At 38.3% G+C, this 25629-nt stretch overlaps 4 protein-coding genes across 4 annotated transcripts; 2 read left to right on the forward strand and 2 right to left on the reverse strand.

Moving 5' to 3' along the window:
- Window positions 1–5: 5 nt before the first annotated feature.
- On the reverse strand, window positions 6–6336 carry cfap45 (cilia and flagella associated protein 45). The gene is made up of 12 exons (XM_074640783.1): window positions 6235–6336; window positions 4316–4417; window positions 2886–2995; window positions 2492–2636; window positions 2214–2384; window positions 1927–2105; window positions 1605–1734; window positions 1330–1476; window positions 1048–1161; window positions 718–911; window positions 300–524; window positions 6–203 (listed from the first exon to the last, which is right to left on the reverse strand). Exons 1-12 carry the CDS (start codon window positions 6334–6336, stop codon window positions 137–139), a joined length of 1686 nt encoding a protein of 561 aa, XP_074496884.1. The 3' UTR covers window positions 6–136.
- Window positions 5490–12640, forward strand: slc37a4a (solute carrier family 37 member 4a). The gene is made up of 9 exons (XM_074641569.1): window positions 5490–5638; window positions 5870–6508; window positions 6884–7116; window positions 8539–8782; window positions 10691–10849; window positions 10952–11037; window positions 11122–11235; window positions 11323–11461; window positions 11648–12640. The coding sequence occupies exons 2-9, from the start codon at window positions 6361–6363 to the stop codon at window positions 11812–11814; spliced, it is 1290 nt and encodes a 429-aa protein (XP_074497670.1). The 5' UTR covers window positions 5490–5638; window positions 5870–6360; the 3' UTR covers window positions 11815–12640.
- A 190-nt stretch (window positions 12641–12830) lies between these two features.
- trappc4 (trafficking protein particle complex subunit 4) lies at window positions 12831–15895 on the reverse strand. Its single transcript, XM_074641570.1, has 5 exons — window positions 15687–15895; window positions 14176–14350; window positions 13726–13829; window positions 13132–13258; window positions 12831–13006 (listed from the first exon to the last, which is right to left on the reverse strand). The coding sequence occupies exons 1-5, from the start codon at window positions 15859–15861 to the stop codon at window positions 12928–12930; spliced, it is 660 nt and encodes a 219-aa protein (XP_074497671.1). The 5' UTR covers window positions 15862–15895; the 3' UTR covers window positions 12831–12927.
- Window positions 15896–16797: 902 nt separating this feature from the next.
- Window positions 16798–20775, forward strand: rps25 (ribosomal protein S25). Its single transcript, XM_074641571.1, has 5 exons — window positions 16798–16919; window positions 17957–18046; window positions 18179–18362; window positions 20482–20625; window positions 20713–20775. The coding sequence occupies exons 1-4, from the start codon at window positions 16917–16919 to the stop codon at window positions 20619–20621; spliced, it is 417 nt and encodes a 138-aa protein (XP_074497672.1). The 5' UTR covers window positions 16798–16916; the 3' UTR covers window positions 20622–20625; window positions 20713–20775.
- Window positions 20776–25629: the final 4854 nt, after the last annotated feature.

Here is a 25629-nt window from a genome sequence, read left to right on the forward strand (position 1 = left end):
GCAAATAAAGTGCAATAGAAACATTTATTGGTACATTCTTATATATGTTCAAGTTACATTAGTGCTTGAAATGTGTTCTTCCTGCTTAAATGAGACCCTGTAAAATGTGCAGCATTTGAATCCAGTTGTGAGTGAATCAGAGAGCACAGGTCCGACCCTTCCTTTCCACTTCACTGCAGTATTTTTCAGGGAGCCCTGTAGCTCTGCGTATCGACAAACACATTTTATTCAGTTAAAGACAATCGTGTAAAAAAAATATCAGCCATAATAAAAGGCCCCTTTAACCCGCCCGCACTTACTTGAGCTCCTTCAGCTTCCTCTCTTTGATCTCATCAAGGCGTATGCGTCTCAGCCGGGCTTCCTCCATCATCTGGTCGGCCTCCTTGAAGGTCTCTCTGCGCTTCGCCATGGCTGAGATCACGTGTTCCTTCACCTGAGTTCGGATGGAATCTGCGTGACGTAGTGCTTTCTGACGCTGCTTCTCCTCCTCCTCCTTCTGTTTGATGATGGCTTCCTGTTGCGCCCTGTGTGGAGTAAGGTAGAAGTAGCAGTGAAAACTAATATTAATAAAATGGTAGAGATGAATGTGTATAACTAAATGGAAACAAAGGTGCATTTTCGCTACACTGATTGAACCATCCTAGTAGGTTGTAAGTGGTATTCTACTCATAATCTTAAGGTAATGTGATTTGATGATGTGAAAATAAGTTTTCTTACTTCAGCACCCTCTCAAACTCTGCTTTCTCCCGGCCGGCCTCGATCGACAGGTGGTGGTCTTTGCAGTAAATCTGCTCCATGAGAGCCGCCATCAGCACCTCTTTCTCCTGCCCCTTCTTTGCACTCAGCTCTTTCTCTTTTCTCCTCCACTCTCTGTCTGAGGCTTCTTGGTTCCTCCGAGCTCGGAGCTCATCCTTGCAAACGCACAGACACAAGAATTGGACACACTGAATCTGTATGGAAGGTGAGTGCCTTTAAAAAGGGATTATTTGAATCTGCTGTAGGATTAAATTCAGCAGGTGCCACCTTCGTGGTAGTTTTATTCCTGACCTGATCTGCCTTGTAGTCTTTTGCCTTTTCTTGCCGAGCCCTCAGCCTGGCAATCTCCAACTCCTTCTCCTTCTTGATTCGTCTCTGCTCTTCTTCATGTTCTGCGTCTCGCTCCTGCAAAGGTCATGAAATGTCAACATATGAAAAAAAACTAGAACTTTATTTTAATGATATAATAAATCATGTTGAGAGTGAGTTATCTAACTGAACTTTATGGCTATAAACTAGAGATTAGTGATTGTCTTTGGACTGTCTATGGAGATAATTTGCGTTTCCTCTGACCATTTTCTTTCGTGTGTATTCCTTATCTCTCAGGTCAGCCAGCTTCTCCTCCTCTCTCCTCTGCTCCTTGGCCCGCACGGCCTTGGTATTCATACTCATGATCTCCTCCTGCAGACGCTGCTGCTCCTCCCTCTTCTTCTCCAGGGCCTGGAAGATGACAACCAGTCAGAGAAGAATGGGACTCCAATGCAAGTTAGTTTACCACACATGTGGTTGCATAGCCCCCTGAGCATGAAGACTCTGAGTGTTCTCATTTCTAGTGCTTGTGTCTGCACCTTGAGGTCTTCCAGGTTCATTTTCTCCAGCTTCTCTCGTGTCTGCTGTTTCTCCTGCTCTTTCGCCTCGTCTTCCATTTGCTTCTCCTCCAGATGTTGCTGGATCTGGTCGCAAATTTGCTGCCTTCCCCTGGTATATAACACGGGCATAAAACACACATAACTATACTAAAGCCCTTTGCCTTTACTGTTGAATAAAAGAGGGGTCTCATTAGAAGGATGAGGGTGGTTTGGGTGGGTCAGAAGTATTTTTTTTCAACTTAATTTATGTGCAAATCAATCCATTGATTTTATGTGTATTTCCCAGTAGATCTCTCCTCACCTGATCCTCTGCTGTTTGCGCAGCTCATCAATCTGCTGCACGGTCTCCAAGGCCTTGCGGCGCTCCACTTCCATCCCGGCATCCAGACGCTTCTCCTCCTCTGACAACTCCGCCTGGATCTGTTTCTTCTCATGGATCTGGAAGTCCCGTGTGGCTTGACACTGAGCACCCAGAATCAGCTGAGGGGATCACACACACAAGGCATCAGCAGTACTGACAATGATTGACAGGGTCACTTTCAGGCACATTTTGTGACACAACTTTTGTGGTCTGCAGCTGCTTCCTACCAAGTTGAACTGTTTGATCTCCTCCTCTTGCTCCATCCTTAAGGCGTTGGCCCGCTCCACCAATGCCTGCGCTCGGTCCCGGGCCTCTAGCTCCAGCTCGGTCAGTGCCTTGTTCTCCTTACGGGACAGGTCTGCTTCATGGATTTGACGCTTCCTTTCCTCTGTAGCTCTCTGGATGAGAGGTACATAAAAAAAGAGTCATGTGCTTATTGTCTTATTGTAAATCTGCAAGTTAATTAATTAATTAATTAATGATTGGAGATTTTCATGTTTCCTACAATTTCCTCATCTTTCTTTCTCTGATAAGCCTCCTTCAGGGCCTCCCTCTCCTCCTTGGTGAGAACCCGGGACGTTGACGTGATCCGCTCAAACTCAGATAATGGGAGAATGATGGACTCTCCTGAAGGATCCTTAAATGGGATCCTGGCATAACGACAGGTGGTGGTTTGTTATATGTGCCTTTTGGGTTTCAGTACTGTATAATCGTTGAAATCTAAGCAGCTTTACAATATTGTGACATTCTTTTTTGAATTATTGGTATTGATTATATAACTTGCTTAAGTAATAAAAAAGTAGTTCCCATTTTTTCAAATTTGCTTTATATTATTTTTAAATTAAATTTAGCTATTAAAGTGTGAGTTATTTGGAGTTTATCAGTGAGTGTTAGCCTACCTGAGATTACGGATGAGGTCTTTGGTGACTAATTGAATAGTCTCTCCTTCTTGTTTCTTCTGGGGCTGATTCTTTGGAGCACTGGTGGCTGAGCTTCCACGTTTGTCCAACTGTAATAATATCTGGACAGTTAGACATTGCACAAACACACTCATAACTTGTGATTTCTCCACCCTTGTCACACATTACACTCATAACAGGTGTTTTAAAATGACCATAAACTGATGCTATAATGATCCTGGGCTTGAAGCAACAAACACTTAAAGATCCCATATTATAAAAAAAGTGAGATTTTCATGTTTTTTTATTATAAAGCAGGCTTAAGTCCTATATAAATACTGTGAAAGTACGCCCGTATTCAGAAACTGCATTTGAAATAAGCTGTCAGGATTTCTGCCCATTCGTGATGTCACGAATATACAATATTTAGACCCTTGACACAATTTTAAACGTAAATAATCTAAATGTGTCCTAGTTTATTCCTGGTTGCAGCTGACAGGAAGTACACATGGACCCAAGCTGTTGCCTAGCAACGCAAGTCTGTTGCAATTCCGTCAAAATGCGCTAAAACGGAGCGTTTCAGACAGAGGGTAAATACAAGCATATTCAGGCTGACAGTATGAGGGAAATAAAGGGTTTTTTGAACATTACAGCATGTAAACATGTTCTAGTAGAAACACAAAATACAAGTATGAACCTGAAAATGAGCATAATATGGGACCTTTAACATTAGCAGCGCTAAACCTGCTAAGTAAATCATTGTCGATTATGACTGACAAAAAAGCTGTTCAATTATTCTCTTTATTTGATATGTACAAATTAATTTGAGATGAGCCCTGTTTCTTTTATTTTATGTGATATATATATATATATCACATAAGATAAGATAAGATATTCCTTTATTAGTCCCGCAGTGGGGAAATTTGCAGTGTACAGCAGCAAAGGGGATAGTGCAAAAAAACAAGATGCATCAGCACAGTAAAAAAGAGCTATACAAAGTGTAACAAAATATGAACCATTTAAATAGAAGGAAGTATAAAAATAGGAGCAGTATATACAGTACTGACAATAAACAGACTATTAACAAAATTGCACAAGTGGAAAATGATACTGCACAGTGAGAATGAATGAAATTCCACCTGAAAATATCAGGTTATTGTCAGTTATTGGTGTGTATGTGGTCTACTGGGAGCATTTTTATTAATTTATATATTATTTTTTATTACTTGACCAGTTTTACTTTATTTGTATTCACTTTGAAAGTTATCTTTGATATATGTTGTTGCCCATGCTCAACCTAAAGTTGTTCTTCTTACTGTTATGATAATTGATAGTGCCTTGTTGTATGTATATTTTTGATAACTAATATAATTTTTTTTTTTTATAAAAAGCAATGTCACTGTCCAGGTTAGGCTACAGATATCACTCACCGGGTTTAGGCTGCCAAACAGGGTTTCATCCACCTGAGAGTTGGGGGCCGTGGTGTGGTACCGGCGGTGGCTTCTTCTTGAACTGGCGGAGCTGGATCCTCTCTGTCGGGATGAACATCAACACATGATGTCAACACATAACCTTTAACACATCATCTCATAGAGTGAGATTTAAAACGTACCATGTCTGTTATTGGTGTCCAGCTGCAGAAGAGATGGATTTAGCTAGCTAGTCTTTGCTGAACGATACCGTGTCTAGCTCGTTGTTTAGAGGTGTCAAAGACTGATAATGAGCTGAATGTCTTGTTTACTCATAAACGTGACAACAACGCGACATCCGTTAAAGATGTTGGAATGTTTGTTGTCTGTTGCCATGGGAACACGTGCGAGTGCTAAAAGGAGGGGGGCCAGCTGATTGGTTGATACCTGATCCACGTGATAGGGAAGTTTCGCACACGTCACTCCTCCTCCTACAGTAACCTATATTGCCCATGGATGTATTAAAAGAATATTATATATATTATATAATATATACATAATATATATAATATATATTATATTTGACACAGTGCATAATTAAGTGTTCCGTATCTTCAACTAGCTATATTAATGCATATTTGTTTCAATTCTTGGCAATATCTTTATATAATATATATATATATATATACATGCATATCAAAAACAAATAAATATATATATTTATTTATTTATTTATTAGAATATAGAATATTATTGTGGTGTAATGTAATCAGCCGGTCATGTGCGTATGCCTATTGTGTATGAAACAACCCAACACAACAATTATATATATATATATATAATATTCTATATTCTAATAAATAAATACATATATATATATATGTATTTATTTATTTATTTTGTATATGCATGTATATATATATATATATATACACATATATATTCTATTCTATATATATTCTAAAAATTCTATATACTGTATATTCAAAAATATATATATATATATTAAAAATATATATATATATATATATATATTTAATATTTTATTATTATTATTTTTTTATTATTATTATTTTTTTTAAGTTAATTAATTATTTGTTTTCTCAGGCTAATGTAAACTAGATCCCGTCCTACATCTTCCGGTACGGTAGGTGGCGGTATATGCACCTGAAAGCTGGTATTGCAATCCGCCAAGAAGAAGAAAAAGGAAGAAACAAATTTACAAACAAGCTTGAACTCTTTCTGGCAGATTTGACATGTTGTTGTACAACAGAAAGAGCGACACACAAACAGCTGTGAGGAGGAAACTACACAGGAAAGAGGAGGTGGATGAATAATAAAGAGGTATCAGAGTGGTTTACTTCCTCTAAAGACTGTTTTGTAGAATATAAATAAATGTCTCACATTTTAGCTACCTACAGTGAAGTATGGAGGATTATCAATGTAGTTTTAGCTTTACTTGAACTTCATTTAGATAGATAAGCTTTTTATTCATGTTTGCACTTCATACCTTGTTCCCATTGACTTGCCTCTGTTTTTGCAACTCATTTTGAACACACTGTTTCTGTCTGACAGGTTTCACACACCTCCTCACTGTGACAGGAGCCTCCCTCCTGGTATGCTGTGACTATTGGACTCCACAGTGAATCATTAACCACATTGATGTGAGGACTCCTTCCATGACATCCTCACATGGACAAACAGCAACAGATGAAGAGAACACCTAGGTCATTGATCAAGTAGTTTTTTATAAATAGTTGCCTAAAGAAAACAACATTGATGTCATAAACTGATTGATTTTTGTTTCCAACCCCAACTTGGCAGACCTGCAGCACGTGGTGACAACTCAGCTTAAATCAGCTCCCGGTCACAAAAGTTGACCATTAACCTCTCCTGCTGATTGCGAGCACATCTCCTCTTGTAAGCAGCTGTTTCTTTACAGAGGATCCTGTAGCAAAGGTCATTGTCACAGGCAGAACAAGTCTGTCAAACAGTAGGAGGTTGCTCCTTGTTCTCTGGATTTGTCCTCTATTCTTTGCCATTTTTACAGGACTGAATCTGCAGCCATGGCTACAGCAAGTTATGGATACTACCGAACCACTATATTTCTGGCCATGTTTGTAGGCTACACGCTGTACTACTTTAACAGAAAGACTTTCTCCTTTGTGATGCCTTCACTCATGCAAGAAATTAAGATGGATAAGGATGACCTGGGTATGAGAATCATCATTTTGCATTGACTTTAAGCTTAATTCTTGTGTTTTGCATGTTGCACAATTAATTCTGTCAAACTACATCGGTAGCATTTTTCATTGAACTTTTTGTTAAACTTGAAAATTGTAAATAAAATCCAAAGCTGGATAAATTATTAACCCCCCAAAATATCAACATCATAAGCATAACTGACTAACTCCCATGCATGCTGTTACATTGACTTATCCTCACACACTATATTTCATTTATGTTTCTTGGTAGACTCTAGATTACATGCATTATATATTAGCTGCTCTGTACGCCAAACATATTGAGGACCGGAAAATCGTATCTGCTCTGTGTAAACTCCTCTTCTCCTGCCCTCCCTGTGTTCAGGCATGATCACCAGTATGCAGTCTTTGGCCTACGCTATCAGTAAGTTCATCAGCGGCGTGCTTTCGGACCAGATCAGCGCCCGCTGGCTCTTCTCCATTGGCCTGTGCATGGTGGGAGGCATCAACGTGGCCTTCTCCTGGTCCTCCACTGTCGCCGTCTTCTCTGGGCTGTGGTTCCTCAATGGTCTGGGTCAGGGCCTCGGCTGGCCTCCCTGTGGCAGGGTGCTGCGCAAGGTACATGAGAATATCAGTGCTGCAATATACTGACATCAGATTTGACACGTTTATTTTCCTCTCCTTTGTTATAAAGAACAAAATAGACCCCATAATACACCTAATAATTAACTGATCTGGGCTCAGTTGGAGGTAGAAACACAATTCAAATCAGATATATGTAATACACAAAAATAAAGGAGTTGAAATGTGTAAAATCTCAGATAATCTTCACCAGGAGTGTTTGGGTGTGGTAAAACATCCCCACCTGTCGACCCATTTTATTTAAAGGGAGGATTTCGTAGCATCTATTGATGTGGTTTCAGATTGCAAACAACTGAGTGCCCCTCCACTCTCTCCTCCCTTTCCAAGACTGCGGTAACGTGGTAACGCCGTTCACCTCGCTCAGAGGCCATCCATACCATAATAACACTACTTTAGTCAGATGGCAGCTGGAGGTACCACGGTTTTGCACTCTGCGGCTCACGTTACTGCAGTTTTACAAGCGTGTCGGAGAACTACGGTGGCCTTCAGGCAACTTAAAAACACGAAAAGCACTCTCTAGAGCCAGTGTTTGGTTCATCTGTTCTGTGCTATTGTAGAAACATGGCGGACTCTGTGAAGACCCGCTCCCTATATAGTCAAAGAACGTATATTGCCCAGAAGTGAAAGTCAATTGGTCGTTCCATTGCAACACCAGCGCCCAGCAGCTTCCGCCATTATGGACTTAAAGCGACTACCGGAAGCCAGTAAAACGTCCGCCTACAAAGTGCCATACAAAAGTAAAACAAAATTATTTCTATTCTATTGTCATATTTAATGTCTCTACTAAAATGGCATGTGTTGAACAATAAAAAATATTACAAATATGATAAGCGTTTTCAGTCCAAAATGGCGCAAGCGACTGTTGTCAAAAAAGCACCAGAGTTTTATGAAGGGCTCATTCTAAGCATTTCTGCTAATAGATCCCCTAAAATGCTACACTCTGTTCCTTTAAATGTTGATAAATCCTGATTGGATTTTGCAGAAAACTGTGTGTTCATGTAGGACCCGATTGGTCATAATAAGAAGGCAAATGAGAATATATGTTTTTAGGTGCTTTAATATCTTTGTAACGAAACAATAAGTTGCTTTACCTCAATACAGTTTCAGTGTTCAATATTCACCAGTGGATGTTTGCAATGCATGTAAAGATACCAGTATTATAATGTATGCATAGTGTGAGTGAAAAGTCCCTTGTTTGACCTCACTGATTTGTAGCTATCATGCAATATGGCAACTGTCAAATGACAAAATGTCATACAGTTACTACCTGCTGTCAATTCAGAAGACTGCACTGCTTCAATTATCTCATCCCTCCTTGTATATCAAATACAAGATAATGACACTTCCTGTCGACTCTGTCATGATTTCATGTCATTATTTTGTCTCCTCTGCTGTCAGTGGTTTGAGCCCTCTTCGTTCGGGACATGGTGGGCCATTCTCTCCTGCAGCATGAATCTGGCTGGCAGCTTGGGCCCCATTATTGCCACCGTGCTGACCGAGAGTTACAGCTGGAGGACGATACTGTCCGTATCTGGAATGATTTGTGTGGTGGCCTCCTTTTTCTGTCTGCTGTTCATCAAGAATGAACCCAAGGATGTGGGGCTGCCCAACATAGAGGCAGCAGCCAAGAAGAGCAAAGGAGGTGAGACTGACTTTTACTGAATGATTTATAACATTTCTTCAGTTTGATAACAATCACAACATACCTTTCTCTGACTGTGACTGAATTAGGCTAATTAAACATAGACAATACTCTGTTAACATCTAGCTGTGCGTTGTCCACTGTGTATGGAGGCTGGAACCTGCCATAATAAAAAAGAAATGACTCCATAAATAAATGACTCGATAGATAAATGTCATTAAATGTAGCAAAAATAAATGTAGCCATTAATTAATTGATGATGTGACAAATTAATACTGTTTTAATTTGCTTCTTTATTTATCATTGTATTTTATGAATTTTTAAATTTATTATAATTTTTGCATTTATTTTTGCATTCATTTATTTTTTTTAATAAAATAAGGTAATTAATACAAAGATAAATAAATAAAGCGAATTAAAACCGAAATATCAATATATGTCACATTTTATCAATTAATGGCAAAAAAAAAAAATTATATTTATTTTTGCTACATTTAATGACTTTTTTTATCGAGTCATTTATTTTTCTCATTCCGTCCTCCATATGTGTGTGTGTGTCTGTTTTTTCGCACTGCACATGCCTCTTGTGTTGTGACTAAAGGTCGGTGACTCGGTGGACTCTGCACCCAGTGTGCCCCTCACATGCCATTTGTGTGTGAGCTGTGTCAAGCTCACGCACAGGCAAAGTGAGAAAGAAGAGATGTTTTATGCTTTAATCCAGTCGTTCCCAAATGCAGGAGATTTTATTAGGGTCACCAAATACATTTGCAGAATTTCTTCCACAGTCTTTTATTTGACATTTAAATCTGCACTACTCCTTTGAGCCACATGAGGGAGCCTGAATGTTTATATTGTTCTGATTATTGTAGCCTAATTATAACATTGAGTCTAATATGAAAGACTAGTGTACATTCTGTCTGTTTTACTGATGAGAGGAAAAAAACAGCCTGTTAACTCCACTTAAATGCATTTTTTTGTCTCATGTGTTACGTCCACAAAGTGGAACAATAACTAAACAACAACCAAATTAAAACAGAGTCAACGTGAAGTTTCAAACTGTAACAGTTTATTTCAGTACAACGGAAGGTTCACAAATGTGGGGGAGGTAGGGACAATATAGTTTTGCCAAATAATCAAAATTAAGAAACCAAAACTAGGCCTAACTAAATCTGTCTTCTTTAACACAAACAAAAAGGCTGACTAACTTCTCTACTAACAGCAGTTTTACAAAACATACATGGGATGGCAACAACCACTAAACCTAGTGTTTCTAGACATGAAACAACCTATGTGCAAGTGTACAGGGTACCCCAGACTTACCTATGCCCTCTACCTCCTTACCACAAACCTTATCTGTCCTTTCCCACTGGAAACAAGAGACTTCAACATACAAATACCTCATTACAAATGAGTTAGAGAGAGAGTGAGAGAGCCCAGAGTGTGCCTCTTTTATGGGCAGCCCACGACAGCGATTGGCTGGATGGAATTAGTGTGAGCTAATTGCAGCTGGCAAACTCTGCACAGGTGGACTCCAATCACCTCCATTAACTCTTTATCCTGGAAGCACCTGCAAGACAAGGAGGAGGGGCAGAACAACACAGGAGAAAACTCTGCAGGCCTGTCTGGCCCTGCAGGCACGTAACACATGTGTATATGTTTTCAGTAACACATGCATAAAACAAAGTTGTGATTTATCAAACTTATATCTCTTTGAAATAGCTGGTTTACCTATTCAATATGAGGAAATGGTAAAAATGATCAGGAAGAGATACATTCTTCTCATGATTTATAAATAAGGTTTATTGTGGATTGGGTCGTGATGATTTGTCATGTTTAAAAAGTTTTGGAAACCCTACATTAATCTGATTAGAAGCTGAGATCATAATACTCTGCCTGCTTCCTGTTCAGGATCGTCCAGTGATGAAAGCACCCTGTCCGAGTTCCTGCTTTCACCGTACCTCTGGCTGCTCTCTGTGTCCTACCTGGTGGTGTTCGGGGTGAAGACGGCCTGCACCGACTGGGGACAACTGTTTCTCATTCAGGACAAGGGCCAGTCTACACTTATGGGTATGGAAGAGGGTGTGGAGCAGACACCTCCAGTTTCTGTTGAGAAACATGCTGAGAGTTCAGCTTATTACTTCCTGTGAATCACTATATTCCTCTTCATAGGTAGCTCATACATGAGTGCTCTGGAGGTTGGAGGCCTGTTGGGCAGTCTCGCAGCAGGTTACCTCTCCGACAAGGCCGTGGCCAAAGTGAGTTTGCACATAGTACACATCTGAATTATACACAGACTAACTTACACACACAGATAATGTGAATTTCCTTATTTTGTACAGCAAGGCGTGAGAATGTATGGCAATCCTCGCCATTTCATCCTGATCTGCATGATGGCTGGGATGTCTGTGTCCATGTACCTGTTCAGAGTCACCGTTACTCCCGACAGCTCAAAGGTATCTGCTCCAACACTGACAAAAACTAATGACTGAGAGATTCTTTACTGTGTGTCTCACGGCTGTACCTCTCTTTTGTACATTCAGGTGTGGATACTCAGCTTGGGTGCAGCTTTCGGTTTCTCCTCTTATGGACCAATAGCGTTATTTGGAGTTATAGCCAATGAGAGCGCCCCGTCCAACTACTGCGGGACGTCACATGCCATCGTTGCCCTGATGGCCAACAGTAAGTTGATTGGTTTTCATTCATGCACATATGAAGCCTGACATACAGCTGTTACTAACTGCTAAATACCTTTGTACTAATAACACAATTCCATACCAATAGTTTTAAATAGATACTATTTACTTGGATTAGTTTATACACTTTTTATATTCTCTAATCCTTGGAGTGAACGTGTGTTCTCCTCAGTTGGTGGCTTTATGTCTGGACTACCATTCAGCACCATCGCAAAGCACCACGGCTGGGAAATGGCCTTCTGGGTAGCAGAGATCACCTGTGGCGTCACCGTTGTTGGATTTTTCCTGCTGCGCAACGTCCGAACAAAGATGGGTCACATGTCCAAGAAGGCCGACTAAATCATCAAACCTCATCCTCTATGGAGTTACTTTTGTGTCTTTATTATCAAATCAAACAGAATAGGTGTGAGAGCAAAACTATCAACACTGCTGTCAAAAAAAAAAAAAAAAAAGTAAAATAAATTTGTGATTAAAAAAGTTTTGTTTGCTAATCCAACAATTGATGTTTCCACGGTGTCACTCCGATCGAGACTGGCAAATAGAGACGGCCTGCCTATGAAATTCAGCAGCAAGCAAAACTTTTGATTTGCATTAATACAGTTTTAATCACAAATTTATTTTTCTTGGATTGAAACATTTTTTGATTATATTGTGGAAAGTTATGCTCTCAAACTTGATGACATAATAAAGACACAAAAGTAGCTCCATAATCTTCTGTGCCAACACAAAAACTGGATACTTTGAGCCATCATCGTATTTTCATATTTTTCTTACTTGATTTTTTTTATACCACAGTATTTTCTGTCTTACAGGACATGAACATAAAGTCCGCTCTGAGAAGTTGAGCGCCTTTTCTTGAAAAACCTGTTTTGAAAGGTGCTTTTCTAAATACAGTATTGTAAGCATTGCATCAATAACTCAACAGAAAATGACTAAAGGGCTGCACATTGTTTTTGTTATATAACGAAATGTGGCAAAAACACAACTAGAGAAAGGTTTCCTCGCCAAAGTATTATAAGATCATAAAACTGGAACCTGCTTTAGAAACTGGTATATTTTACAATATCTGTGTTTAAAAAATACTTTGTAATGTTGAATCATGAAGGAATTACAAGACTGACAATTCTTGTCTTCAATGGCTTGAATAAATTATACTTTGTTGTTAGTTTGTTTTTTTCAGTCACTTTCATAGATTACAGCTAATTCAATATATATGCAACCAAAACAAATATACGAAATTTTTACAGACAGTATGGAATTTAATCTTCAAGTATTTATAAAACAACGTATTTACAAAGTGTTAACTGACATTCTGATACCAACTTGAAAAAAAAAAAAAAAAATCCATTCGTATTTTTCTTCCTCAACAACTGAACTTTATCCACGTTCATGTTAATCTGTTGTTTTTGGAAATGATATAGCACAATCTATCTATATCTAGTCTTCTCTGGTTCAAGATCCAGCTCCAAAGTTGCCGGCTTTCTCTGCGATCTCCAGTGACCCCTTCAGATTCTGATCAAAGAGTTCACACCTGAAAATCAGACATTGGACACTTGATATGTAATATGAAATGTAACAAGTACCGAATAGTAATTTTAAGACACATAAAAACACAACAGATTGGAAGACTACATCGTCCTGACTCTCTCGTATTACCTGATTGGCATTTCCAGAGAATAAAACGGGTTCTTGAGGGCAAAATCTGAATAGATCTCATAAATCTTCCTCAGTAGCGCATCAATACCGGATTGTCGAGGGTCCGCCAGCACGATGAACTTTATCCCTGAAAGAAGAGAGGTGGAACAAGCAATGAGAAAGACGTTAGTTTAAAATAACGACTGTCAAACGTACAATAAGTAAACATGTCATGTTAAGGGGTCGTTTTATAAGGATGTTACTGAGTGGGTGGGTTTGTAATGGTCCTTGTTTCCGACTGTTAACACTCACTTATTACACAGCTTTGTTGAATACTGTCTTGTGATTGGTATATCACAGCGTTCTAAGGTCTTATTTCTTTATGGCAGACCGCTGCTATGTATAACAGACCGTTGCTATGGGCGCAGTTCTGATCTCGGACTCTGGAGGACCGTTTTGTGTCAAATTATTGATGTCTTAAAGTAAGTAGCCGTGTAATAAGCGAGATAATGTACAGCTGGCGGGTCGTTGTCAGAGTGCCGCATCTCCCTGTCAGGTTTTTTTTCACAACAATGACCGGCTCGCTGTACATTATCACTAACTTACATTACTGACCTGTGAGAGTCTGGTAGCAGTGGAGTTTGAAGACGTCCGTTTCTAGCATCTCAATCCCTGAACTGCCAACGTCAGGAGACAGCTGTGAACCTATAGCAAACAACCTGGGCAAAAACACAAAGATGGGATATTTAATGCTTGAGACAAGGATCCACCGATACTGATTTGTGCCAAAGTTAACTTCAGTGAGTGGATTCCCTTCCACATTAGGCTTCACAATAAATGGTAGGTCTTTACTGTGAAACCAGTAGTAGTCTTAAACATGGAGCCAAACACAAGTGAAGAGATGCAGAAGCATGTAATTAAACGTGGAAGAATGATGTTAATCACTTCCAGTTAGGGGAAAAATATCACTGGTATTGGATTGGTACAGTATTGGCAGATACCCTAAATTGATGGATTGGCATCAGACCCAATCTCTCTTTGTGAAACATAGTAGATGTGACTCACGAGTGAAACATGGATGCCAGCATCAGCTTCTCATTGGAGCTCAGGCGTGCCCGTCCAAAGCGAATAGACACTGGATAATTTGAAGCATCCTTTAAATATTCAAGGATGTCCTTTCCATCTGCTGTGCTCTTGCCCAGCACATCAACTCCATTGATGGACAGCACTGCATGGCCCACTGGAGGATGACAAGAGTTTCAGAAAATACAGTTTAAAGTCAGACTTTAGGAAGTCAATTTTAGTTCTCCAAAAACGTTTTGTGAGGATTGCAACTCGATCAGTCACTCATCTCCTCTGCTCCTCTATTTAAGAAACTCCAGATTCTTACTATTTATGATATCAATATTTCTCAAATATGTGTTTTTATTTATAAGATACTTTCTGGTGGGAATATTCCTGAGCAAATTCTCAGGTCCATTCTTACTCAACCTGTCAGTCTCTAGATCTTCATCCTCCTAGATTCCTCACTAGTAGAGGTCAATTTTCGATAAGATTTAGGGGAACCAAATTATGGAGTAGCTTTTCACATCCATCAATAAACTGTTCATCGGTCATATGTTTCAAAAGTCGCTTAAAGGATCATTTAATTTCCTGTTTTGTAATTGCTTTTTCCGCATGTTGTCCATGTATCTGTTTTATGTTTTTTATTTTTTCCCACTCACAATGTTGTTTGGTTACGATTACCCAGAAGTCTTTATAGATATTTAAATCAATATCCTCCTCACAAACACTAACCATACACTTCCACGCAACACACACACACACACACACTTGTCTTTTTTGATATATTTACTGTATTGTTATTGTTGTTATTATATATATATTGTCCTAATTGTTTGTTATCACTATTATGTAGTCATATTATTTCTTTATATTAATCTTGTCACTTGGTGGAGGCTTCAGTGTTTTTTTTTTGCCTCTTCCTGCACTTTATATTATTCATTTATTTTTTTGTTATGTTGTATAGTCTTAAATTGTGCAAAACAAATAAACAATAAACAAACAATTCCTGGTTGCGTGTAGGGACTTTTGAAGCAGCATAATTTCGAGAAATACAAATTTAAAAACATTATAAAAGAACGGTTAACTGAGTAAATAAAACGTTTAAAAATCAAAAATAGATGTTTAGGGCTTTATTTTAGATGTCTGTGGTAGAGGGGACTTACATGACCTCTCTATTTTTTTAGATATTTACTGTATTGTTATTGTTATTATATATATATTGTCCTAATTGTTTGTTATCACTATTATGTAGTCATATTATTTATTTATATTAATCTAGTCTCTGGGTGGAGGCTTCAGATAAGCCCAGTGGGTTTTTTGCCTCTTCCTGCACTTTATATTATTATATTATTTATTTTTGTTATGCTGTATAGTCTTAAATTGTGCAAAACAAATAAACAAATAAACAAAAATGCAGTAAAATGGTCCCTAATGTAACGTAATGTAACGTAATGTAATGTAAGACCTCCAGAGCTAGCTATGTGAGCTAGTCTGAGCTAGCTGATGTTTACCTCTGATTCCGTCTCGCTGTCCAAACGACACGATGACCTTTTCATCGTGATGCTTCAGCACTAAGTCTAGAGGATAGCTGAACGTCTTCTCGGCCTCGGCTCTCGGCACATAGTTGTCGTATTGGTAGATTAAACCTCCAGCCTTGTTCACCACATACACACTGTAGATCACCATCTTCACGACGTCACGTCACTGCCCAGATCAGCTGACAACACAAGTGACGTCACGTGACCGGACGTGTCAGATTTTTTTTTATTGAAGAAAATTAATTTACAAACATTAAGGCAGTGTAATCTAAACTCAATACTTCTAACATACAAGGCACAATTGGATAAGAAAGATAACTTAAATTATAGAAAATAATCTAATAACAAAAATAAAAGAGAGAGTAGAAAATAATTCAAGGAACAAAAAAGAAATGCAAAAATAAATAAATAAATAATAATAAGACTGCACTCTTCCATAGTAGCTCTAAGGGTCATCATCATATATAGGATAGGAAAGATAACTTAAATTATAACAAATAATATAATAACAAAAATAAAAGAGGGGGTAGAAAATAATTCAAGGAACAAAAAAATAAATGCATAAATAAATAAATAATAATAAGACTAGATAGATAGATAGATAGATAGATAGATAGATAGATAGATAGATAGTAACTTTATTGATCCCGATGGAAATTCAAGTTTCCAGCATCACAGTTCCATAGTGCAAAACATGTTAGTAAAAAGGCAGTAAAAATGTTAGTAGTGCAAAGTACAAAAAAATATACCAGATATAAAATTACAAGGAGATGAAGAAAAACTGTTAAAACTGAATATAGTGCAGGGTAACAGCTGTGATACACGACAATTAAATAGTGCAGAAGAGACTGTTAAAAATTAGTATAGTGCCGGATAACTCCAGTAGCTTAGTCTATGAAAGTGCACCGTGTGGATTATTATCTGTCCTGCAGATCGTCCTCCTTTGTGTCAAAATACAGCAAAAAAATATATAAATGAGCTCATAGTTTGTTTTTGTTTTTTTTAATCTTCGTAATCATCTCAAACATACCGGTATAACTTTTGTGCAGTAATTTGTTCAGCCAATAACAATAAAAAACTGGTAAAACACGGAAGAACTCAATTTCCCATAATTCCCTATTCCCATTTCCGCATCTACGGGTTGACTAAGGGGCTCTTGCACGGGGTGAACTTCCTTTCGCTCCGACATCTTGACGAGGAAACATGGTGAGCTCAGTTATAACACGTTAGGACGAAGCAAATTAAACAAATTACACCTTTCTGGAATGTATATCCAGCTGTAATTGTTCGGATTATCCGCCTAAAGTATTGTGCTTTCTTACTAATGTGAAAAGAGTGTGTGGATGAAGCATTAAGATGTCGGATTTTACTCATTTAGCAGCAGCTAGCTAGCTAACTCCACCATGCCCTCATGTTACCACTGGCTGCAGATAATGACCTGAGCTTATCAGTTGTCGCTGATATTATGTGTTAATGAATAAACTATGTGAATGTATACATAAATCTCTAGCACTGTAAAGCTATTACACTGTCTGCTTATTGTTAAAATGTGATTAATCACTGCTAACAGCGAGGATTGAAACGGTTTGACGCAGACAAGACAAGGCCATCCCATGCCGGCTAGTCGAGTTAACATGAAGCAGCTGGCTCTGTCATCAGCCATGCTCCATTATCTTAATGCAAAAGCATCCTTATACTTTAATACACAGATGTTGAAGCATGTGCTGACATGATCCACATGTAGACCCAGTTTGAGTGTGAGAGATACAAGACAGATAATAAGGCACTATACTCACTCATAACAGTCTCTTCTGCACTGTATTCATTTTTTTAATAGTCCTGCAAAAGCATGTAAACATGATCTAGTAGAAAATTAAAATACCTACATGTACTGGCAAATTAGCATAATATGACACTATATTCACTTTTCTAATAGTCCTGTATCACAGCGGTTACCCTGCACTATATTCATTTTAATAGTCCTGTGTCACAGCTGTTACCCTGCACTATATTCATTTTAATAGTGGTGTATCACAGCTGTTACCTTGCACTATATTCACTTTGAACAGTTTTCTTCATCTTGTATTTTTATATCTGCTATATTTTTTTCTACTTTGCACTACTAACTTTTTGACTGCCTTAACTAACTTGTTTTGCACTGTGGAACTGTGATGCTGGAAACTTGAATTTCCCTCTGGATCAATAAAGTTACTATCTAACTTGTTGTCCTCCTTTGTTTTCAGCCTCCCAAGCAGGATAAGAAGAAGGACGCTGGGAAGTCCAAAAAGGACAAGGACCCAGTTAACAAGTCCGGAGGCAAAGCCAAGAAGAAGGTATGCAAACCGTGGTTAATATTCATCCAGAATTTGCCCTTCAGGTTTGATGTCGTTGCTGAATATTTCTTTGATAAGGTGCGCTATAAAAGCTTTTCTAATCATAACATATTTCTCTGTGACTCTGAGCAGAAGTGGTCCAAGGGAAAAGTGAGGGATAAGCTCAACAACTTGGTACTCTTCGACAAGGCAACCTACGAAAAGTTGTACAAAGAAGTCCCCAACTACAAGCTCATCACCCCCGCTGTTGTGTCTGAGAGGCTGAAGATCCGTGGCTCCCTTGCCAGGAATGCCCTCCAGGAGCTGCTTGCCAAAGGTGAATTTTTCTGCCCCATAGCCCCCCAATACCTGCATCCAAATCAAATATATTTGAGTTTGGATTTAACAAATTAGTCATGACAGGCTGTATTAGTAGGGCTTGCCTTGAGGCAGAGTGGTTGAGGTGTGGTTTTCATCCTACTACACACAATTTCTGGTTGTGTTTATACTCCGTTTAGGTAAAATTTGGATCAGCATAGTTATTTAGATAAAAAAACAACTAAAAGATCCTTACTTAACTGTTGAGTAATGTAAATTAACGCAAAGTAAAAATAATTTTACACGTGTTTTTAAGTAATTTAATGGCAATATTTAAGCACTGTTGCTGCTTCAGGCTCAAGCTGTGTTCACACTACAAGCAACAAGTCATTTTCAAAGGATGCCGGTGACATAAAGCTACAAACTGATGCCCAACACTTTGTTGTGTGACGGGCGTAACACACTACTAATAAAGCTGAGCTGGTCTCAACTTTTTTCAGCGTTCCAATGACGCTGTGAAGCTTCAACCAATCATGTTTTTGTTTCACCGTGTTCCGTTCAATCAAAAAAAATGACATCAACTAGTTTCCAGTGCTATTTAATGACACGGCAATTCGCAGACAATGTAGCTGGCCACACTGGTCGTTTTGTTTCTTTTGTTGCTCGTAGTGTGAATTCAGCATCAGGTTTACATCAGGTTTATATCATGTTTGTTTTTATAGCTTATTTGTAAATTGTACATTTTTATTCTTATTTTATTCTAACGTTTTATTTAATTCTTGTTATTATACTATTTGTCTCGCACCAACAAAGCCTCGTGTATATCCCTTACACCTGGCAATAAACACCTTTCTGATTCTGGTTGTGTCTGGAGAGTCCTGACAAAAAAAAAAGTTTAAATTTATCCAAAGGAGCAGATGTTTACTATGAATGTTTTTATCAACTCGGAAAAGTGGATCCAGGCAAAAGTCAAATAGAAGTTGAAAGTTAGAGCTTAGCTGAATGTTTCCTTCTACTCTTGAATAATCTCATCTGCCAGAATACATCTTTTGAATTAGAGGTGGAGATGGTTCAAACAGCAACAATAACATGTTTTGTCATCTACAATATTGTGATGCAACATTAAGCTCATCCCATCAATCTGCCCGACAGTCATCGGCACTGCTCGTTGACGGTCTTAACAGTTATAAATGCTCGCGTTACGTATCCATGCCAACGTGTTTTTGTGGCAGTTCCATCAGTTGTTCCCAAATGACAGTGATTTGCATGGATATGCAGCGTGAGCACTGCTAACATCACTAATCATAGCCGCAACATTGTTTTTGTCATTTCTTTTGAAATCGTTTTAGACTCCTTCAAAATATTCAAAGTACAAGTTGTTAGATGAGAGCAAGAGGTACAACAGTCAATGCGATTTCAAAACATTTTAATAACGTAGTAAAGTCTTGCATCCCAGATGTCAAGCGAACAGTTTAAATGTCTAATGGTGAACTTGGTTTCTTTCTATATGAAATCTGCCACCTGTGAAAAAAGGTTTGCCGTCTGTTTTAAATTTATAAAATAAAGCATTGAAGTAGGAACTTGGAACGAATCGAGTACCCGTCACATTTCAGTGACGGTGTCTCATAGGAACTCAAATCCACGCAGCTTCAAAGCGGTATTACCATAAAGATTTGAAAACTGCATTAATTTATGTAAAGCATAAACAAGTTTTCATCGACTGAGCAGCTTTGTCCTGATAAATGGATCCGTATCACTTGTCCCACGCACGGGGCAGCATCATTTGCAGGTAGTAATGACATTTGAAACATTCTCTGTATGGTGCCGAAATTAAATAGTTTTTAAACAGCAGGAGTTAATTTTTCAGTCTTCTCTAAAGGCTGCGGTCGTACTGATATTTGAGATGGCTACATCAACTGCGTAGCTGAACGCATATAATGCTTGTTTACACTTTGTCCTCTTTTATAATAAAATGGCTTTGAAGATGTGAAACTGAGTCATTTAGACCCTTTGACATTTGAAATGATCTGATGCACACATTCACTGGTAACTAATATAAGTGAACATAGGAAATGGTTAATGTGTGGCTAAAAATGAGAATATGCTGACGGAGAACATGGTGATGTTTTGTCTTCCAGGCATGATCAAACTGGTGTCCAAACACAGAGCGCAGCTGATTTACACACGTAACACCAAGGGAGGAGACGAGGAGGCAGCAGAGGAGAAGGAGAAGGAAGAGAAAGAGAAGGAGAAGGAGAAGAAGAAGGAGAAGGCATAATCAGGTACAACAACAGAAGCAATACATCTGCACCTTTTTTCTTTTTTTTTTAAGCTGCATCCACTGACCTGCAGCCTTTATTGTCTTGCAGGTTCTCCCGTTTCCTCTGATGGGCTGTTTGTAATAAAAAGGTGAATAAAAACTGTAAAGACAACATCACAGCTGTGTATTTGTTTATTGTTCGTCATGTGTCAGTAACTGGATTACCTGCTAGTTTGGTAATATGTACAACCAGGTGTGTTAAAGAAAATTTAGTCACAATCTAATCATAATTTTGTAGTGACTGTCATGTTTAAATTTACAGCCAGGAAAATGATCCAACTCTGGATCAAAATACAATGTATAATATTTTTAGTAAAGCGTCAAACTGAAGACTGAGTGTAATAGTAGGGCTGCAACTATCTTCATTGTCAATTAACCTGTTAATTATTTTCTTAATTAATGGATTAATTGTTTGGTCTATAAAATGGTGAAAAATGTTGATCAGTGTTTCCCAAAGCCCAAAATGATGTCCTCAAATGTCTTGTTTGTCCACAACTCAAAGATATTCAGTTTACTGTCAGAGGAGTAAAGAAACCAGAAAATATTCACATTTAAGGAGCTGGAATCTTTTCTTTTTTTTTCTTTTAAAGTATTCAAACCAAATAATCGACTATCAAAATAGTTGCCGATTAATTTAATTGTCAATTAATCATTAAATGTTTCAACTCTAATTATAAGATAAGGGTGGCCCTATGCAGGGGGCACAATTTTGTAGCCACAGTCTTCTGAGGCAGGACTGATATTTCTGTGTAAAGTTGTTAAACTCTTCCATATTCACATGGATTTCTAATGGGAGGTCTGGGTCTGGTGATGCAGTGACCGCTTAATGCTCCTTAAACTTGACTGCAAAGAACAAATGGGCAATCATAGTCTATCTTGTCATGTACAAAAATTGTCTTGAACTTCTGGTATTGAAAATGAAGTTGTAAAACCAAGTGTGGAACTTGGCCGTGATATAACGCAATGGTAAAAACCATGTCATGCTACCTTTTCAGCAAGGAGGCTAAATAATGCTCCAAATTTAGGGCTCGATTTTGGCAAGGAAATAAGGGCATGGTCCTTTTTAAAGGGGTCCCTTGACCTGACCTCGAGATATGTATATGAAAATGGGTTCTATGGGTACCCATGAGTCCTTCTTACAGACATGCCCACTTTATGCTAATCACATGCAGTCTGGGGCAAAAACCATGCAGTTTTTGAATGCAGTATAAATGTGTTGACTATTCTAAAATGGTGTTTGAATATTTCTGTGTTCTGGTTTCCCTAAACAGTCTTGGAATTACATAAATTGCATAGCATGTGCTCCTGATGTACTGAAACACTGTCCAAAAGAAAGGGAAAGGGTTCCTCTTTTAAAAAAAAAAAAAAAGGTACATTGCTTCATTATTGTGGCTAAATGATATGCGTCAGTCTCTTTTTTTTTTTTTTTTTTTTTTTTTTTTTTAAATCATCTAGCTATGATGAAGGCTTTATAACCTTTGTACTTCAAACTAGTGTTTCTTTATGTCTGTGGGAATCCATCCCCTTTTTTGTGGACACTGAAAATGAAAAATTAACTGACAGGGATATTTTTAAAATGCAGGTACTTTGTGACATTGTGTGGGGTTATTCAAAGCTGTCCAGGCATTATTCTGCTCAAAACAGTGATGTTCACACTCACGAGCATGTGCCACTGGATGCACTCACACCTCATTTAATGCGTGTGTTACTTATCAGCGTCCTTGGTAATGAAAGTCCTCAATTCTGCTGCACGTCGTACACCATGTACCTAGTGTTCGTCATCCAATAAATTCAAAGGGACATCTTGACTCAACTGATCTAGTTTTCAGTGTAAGATGGATAAAATCTAACTTGGTGCAGGAGATTTATCATTTATGCCTTCAATTTGTCTGTTAAAAGCCACAGGCAGTGAAAGGTTATGAGATATTGATAAGAAATGGCATGAAATGAAGCTATCCCCACTGTCAGATGTTTGCTCAGGGCGTGAAAGACTCGGGAGTCTTGTGATGGATGCTGTCAGACGTCCCTTTGTCACTGCTCAGCGCTACCTCGAGCAGCAGCAGCCAAACAAACTGCAGGATGCACGCCACTGACTGATGCACCACCCATCAGCTCCTCCAGCATCTGTGAGAACACAAAGACATTACTGCCTGTTCTTCAATGGAGGTGACTTCTCACGGTATACTTCACTACTGGCTTTTTAGCACACTTATTGTCACACAACTGAATTCTTTAGTTAGTAATTAAGTATTTTATGGAGTTTGTGGTGTCTTCTGCACGGAGGTGTCTGGCATATTGAAGCAAAGAAGTAAGTTAGTGGGGTTTGATTTATTAGATAGCCTTTGCATGTAAAGAGTTTTGCTGAATCAATTCTCATTCATGTAATGGAACAGACAGGAAGTACAGCTCTCTATCTCTTTAATCCTTTATAATGAATATTCTCAATGAAGGTGTCTGTCTGGTTCAGAAAATCCTTCTTAACATGGACCTCACATTCCTATAATGTTGGGTAGTGAAGTCAGTCTTTGTAATCATTTTTCTAATTATAATGAAATAACAATCAGTAATTTCCCTGCTGCATCACCGAAAGTTAATGTGAATTCCTATATTTGTTGATAAATGCAATGCATTTTTAAAGGCACTGCATACCCACACTGGTGTTTTCAGTTGTTGTGGCTGGCTAATCCTATGCACAGGTTGAAGGTGGGTGGAGCCGTGCTGGGGATTTTGTGAGGTCACCAGACCAACAATGAAGTTATCCTACATTTCCCTCTAAAAAAGGATGTGATGTCACAATTCCATAGCAAGGTTACAATAGTTATAATAGTTTTGAATTTTCAATTCGTTTTTATTTTAGTTTTGACTTTATTATTTATTTTTTGTTTAGGTTTAGTTAATTTTGAGTGTGTTTGTTAGTTTTAGTTTAATTTCAGTTTTTCTGAAAGGTTTATGGCGAAGAGTAGTGGGGAAGTGCGGCCTGTGGCGAGCTCCCAAGTTGAGTGAGTTGCTCCCAAGCTCAGCGAGCTACGACTGTTTGATTCTGCGGCGAAGTGCGGCCAAACAAAATTTGGTAAAGGTTTGACTTCTAGCAGCCAGAGAGTACCCGCAGCCAATCAGTAAACTCCTGTGACTCTTGTGACATGTTGACCTATGTTACAAAGAATTTCTTCCCGCCTGAAACACATGAACACGCCTCCTGGCAGCAGAAAAATATAATTATTGCAGCGAGCCACATATTGCCGCTGCCTTGTCACTACTTTTACAGTAGTTTTAGTTTGTTCTTGTTAGGGCCAGCTATAATGTCTCAGAAGTATGTAGCTACAAAATACATGGTAAGAGAACTGTGTAGGAATGTCCGTTATGTTTATTCTTTACACTACTTTACTGTCCTCCATCTCCTGGAAGGTCACGTCTGTTCAATTTCTGTGGTTCAATGTCACGAGAGTTGACGGAAATTCATGCCGTCTCCTTTTTTTCCGATTGTGATACATTATAGTTAAAAAACTAAAACTGAAATTTATTTACGTTCATTTTTTTTTAACCAGTTAATATCATTTCAGTTTAGTTTTTCTTAAAGGATATAGTTTTTTATTTCGTTTTAGTTTACTACAATAACCCTGCTTATGACGAGTCAAAATGTCTGCTGTAGAAATGCCTGTTCACAGCTGAGCTCCACCCAACCTTAACCAGGAATTCTCCTTTAACTCTGTTTTTCTTCTTGTTTGTGAAGACAGCGTTGTGAGTTTGCTTTATCTCGCTGAAGGCCATGTGTTGTCTGGCACTTGATGAGCTCATTTTGAGATTTTGATGTGTACTTTGAACTTCCTTTTCTGCTGATCATACTCATCACTGTTATATAGTCCTCACTTTTCTGTGTTCCTGCAAAACCATCTGCATTTTAAAGGTGGGTACTGTTTCATATTCTATGGATGTTCATTAAGAAAATGCCAGGTAAGTATCCACTAGTTCTGTCATACTTGCCAATTCACTGTTTTTCTAGCTGACTCTCATCCTTAAATTGCTCCCATGTATCCCAGGTTGCTGGGTGGGGGATCGGATCTGGTAAGATGGAGGTGGTGAACATTTGTTGTAAGGCTGTATGTTTAAAATGAGAGAATGTAAGACCTTTTTATATTGCTATATTGACATTTCTTGCGGTATTTTTACATTGTTTTGTGTTTCAGATTTCGAGGTGGAAGATTGTTCTGAAGATGGGGGGATGTGACGCCCCTCCTACTGTCATGGAGGCTGTCATGGCCAACCTCAGCCGTCAGTTATCTGACATGGGAAGGTTGTCAGCTGATTATTCTCACTGGAGCCCTTGAGCTATAAATGCTGAACCCTGGGCTCACCCTGTCTCCCTCTTCCTACAGCTGACAGCCACTCTGCATCATCTCCATTGTCTCCAGGTGAATAGGGTAAAGATTTTAACTAGTAGAAATCACCATGAAACTTCCCCAGTTCATTTTATATTATTTTATTATTTTTTTTGTATTACAAGTTTTCTGAAATGTTATGTTTAAATATGCAAATGAGGTATTGCCTTATTGAATATGTGCTAATTTACATTAATTTCCAGAACAGAAATTTGAACATTGGATAAAGCCACGTTCAAAATTCTTGTTTCATTTCGTTGACATATTAGAGTCAAATGTTTTTACAGAGGGAATTATCGATATGTCTTTTTATTATCTCTATAAATCAGAAAATACTGTCAACAGCCATAAAAAAATATCCATTTTGGCCATGTTTTTAGGAATAATATGTTCTATAAATTGGGCTATGAATGATGTATGCACAAACCCCTCATTAAAAACCTTCAGAATATAGATAGGACTGAAACTGGAAAGTTTGGTGTATGCAAGTGATACTGAAGTGGAGATTTCTGGCTCAGAGTCACCAAAAAACAGCCTTTTAAGATATGTATTGTGAAATTGTATACATATTGAAGACACTACAGACAAAT

This window comes from Sebastes fasciatus, chromosome 7 (assembly GCF_043250625.1).
Source record: "Sebastes fasciatus isolate fSebFas1 chromosome 7, fSebFas1.pri, whole genome shotgun sequence".
Taxonomy (NCBI): Eukaryota; Metazoa; Chordata; class Actinopteri; order Perciformes; family Sebastidae; genus Sebastes; species Sebastes fasciatus.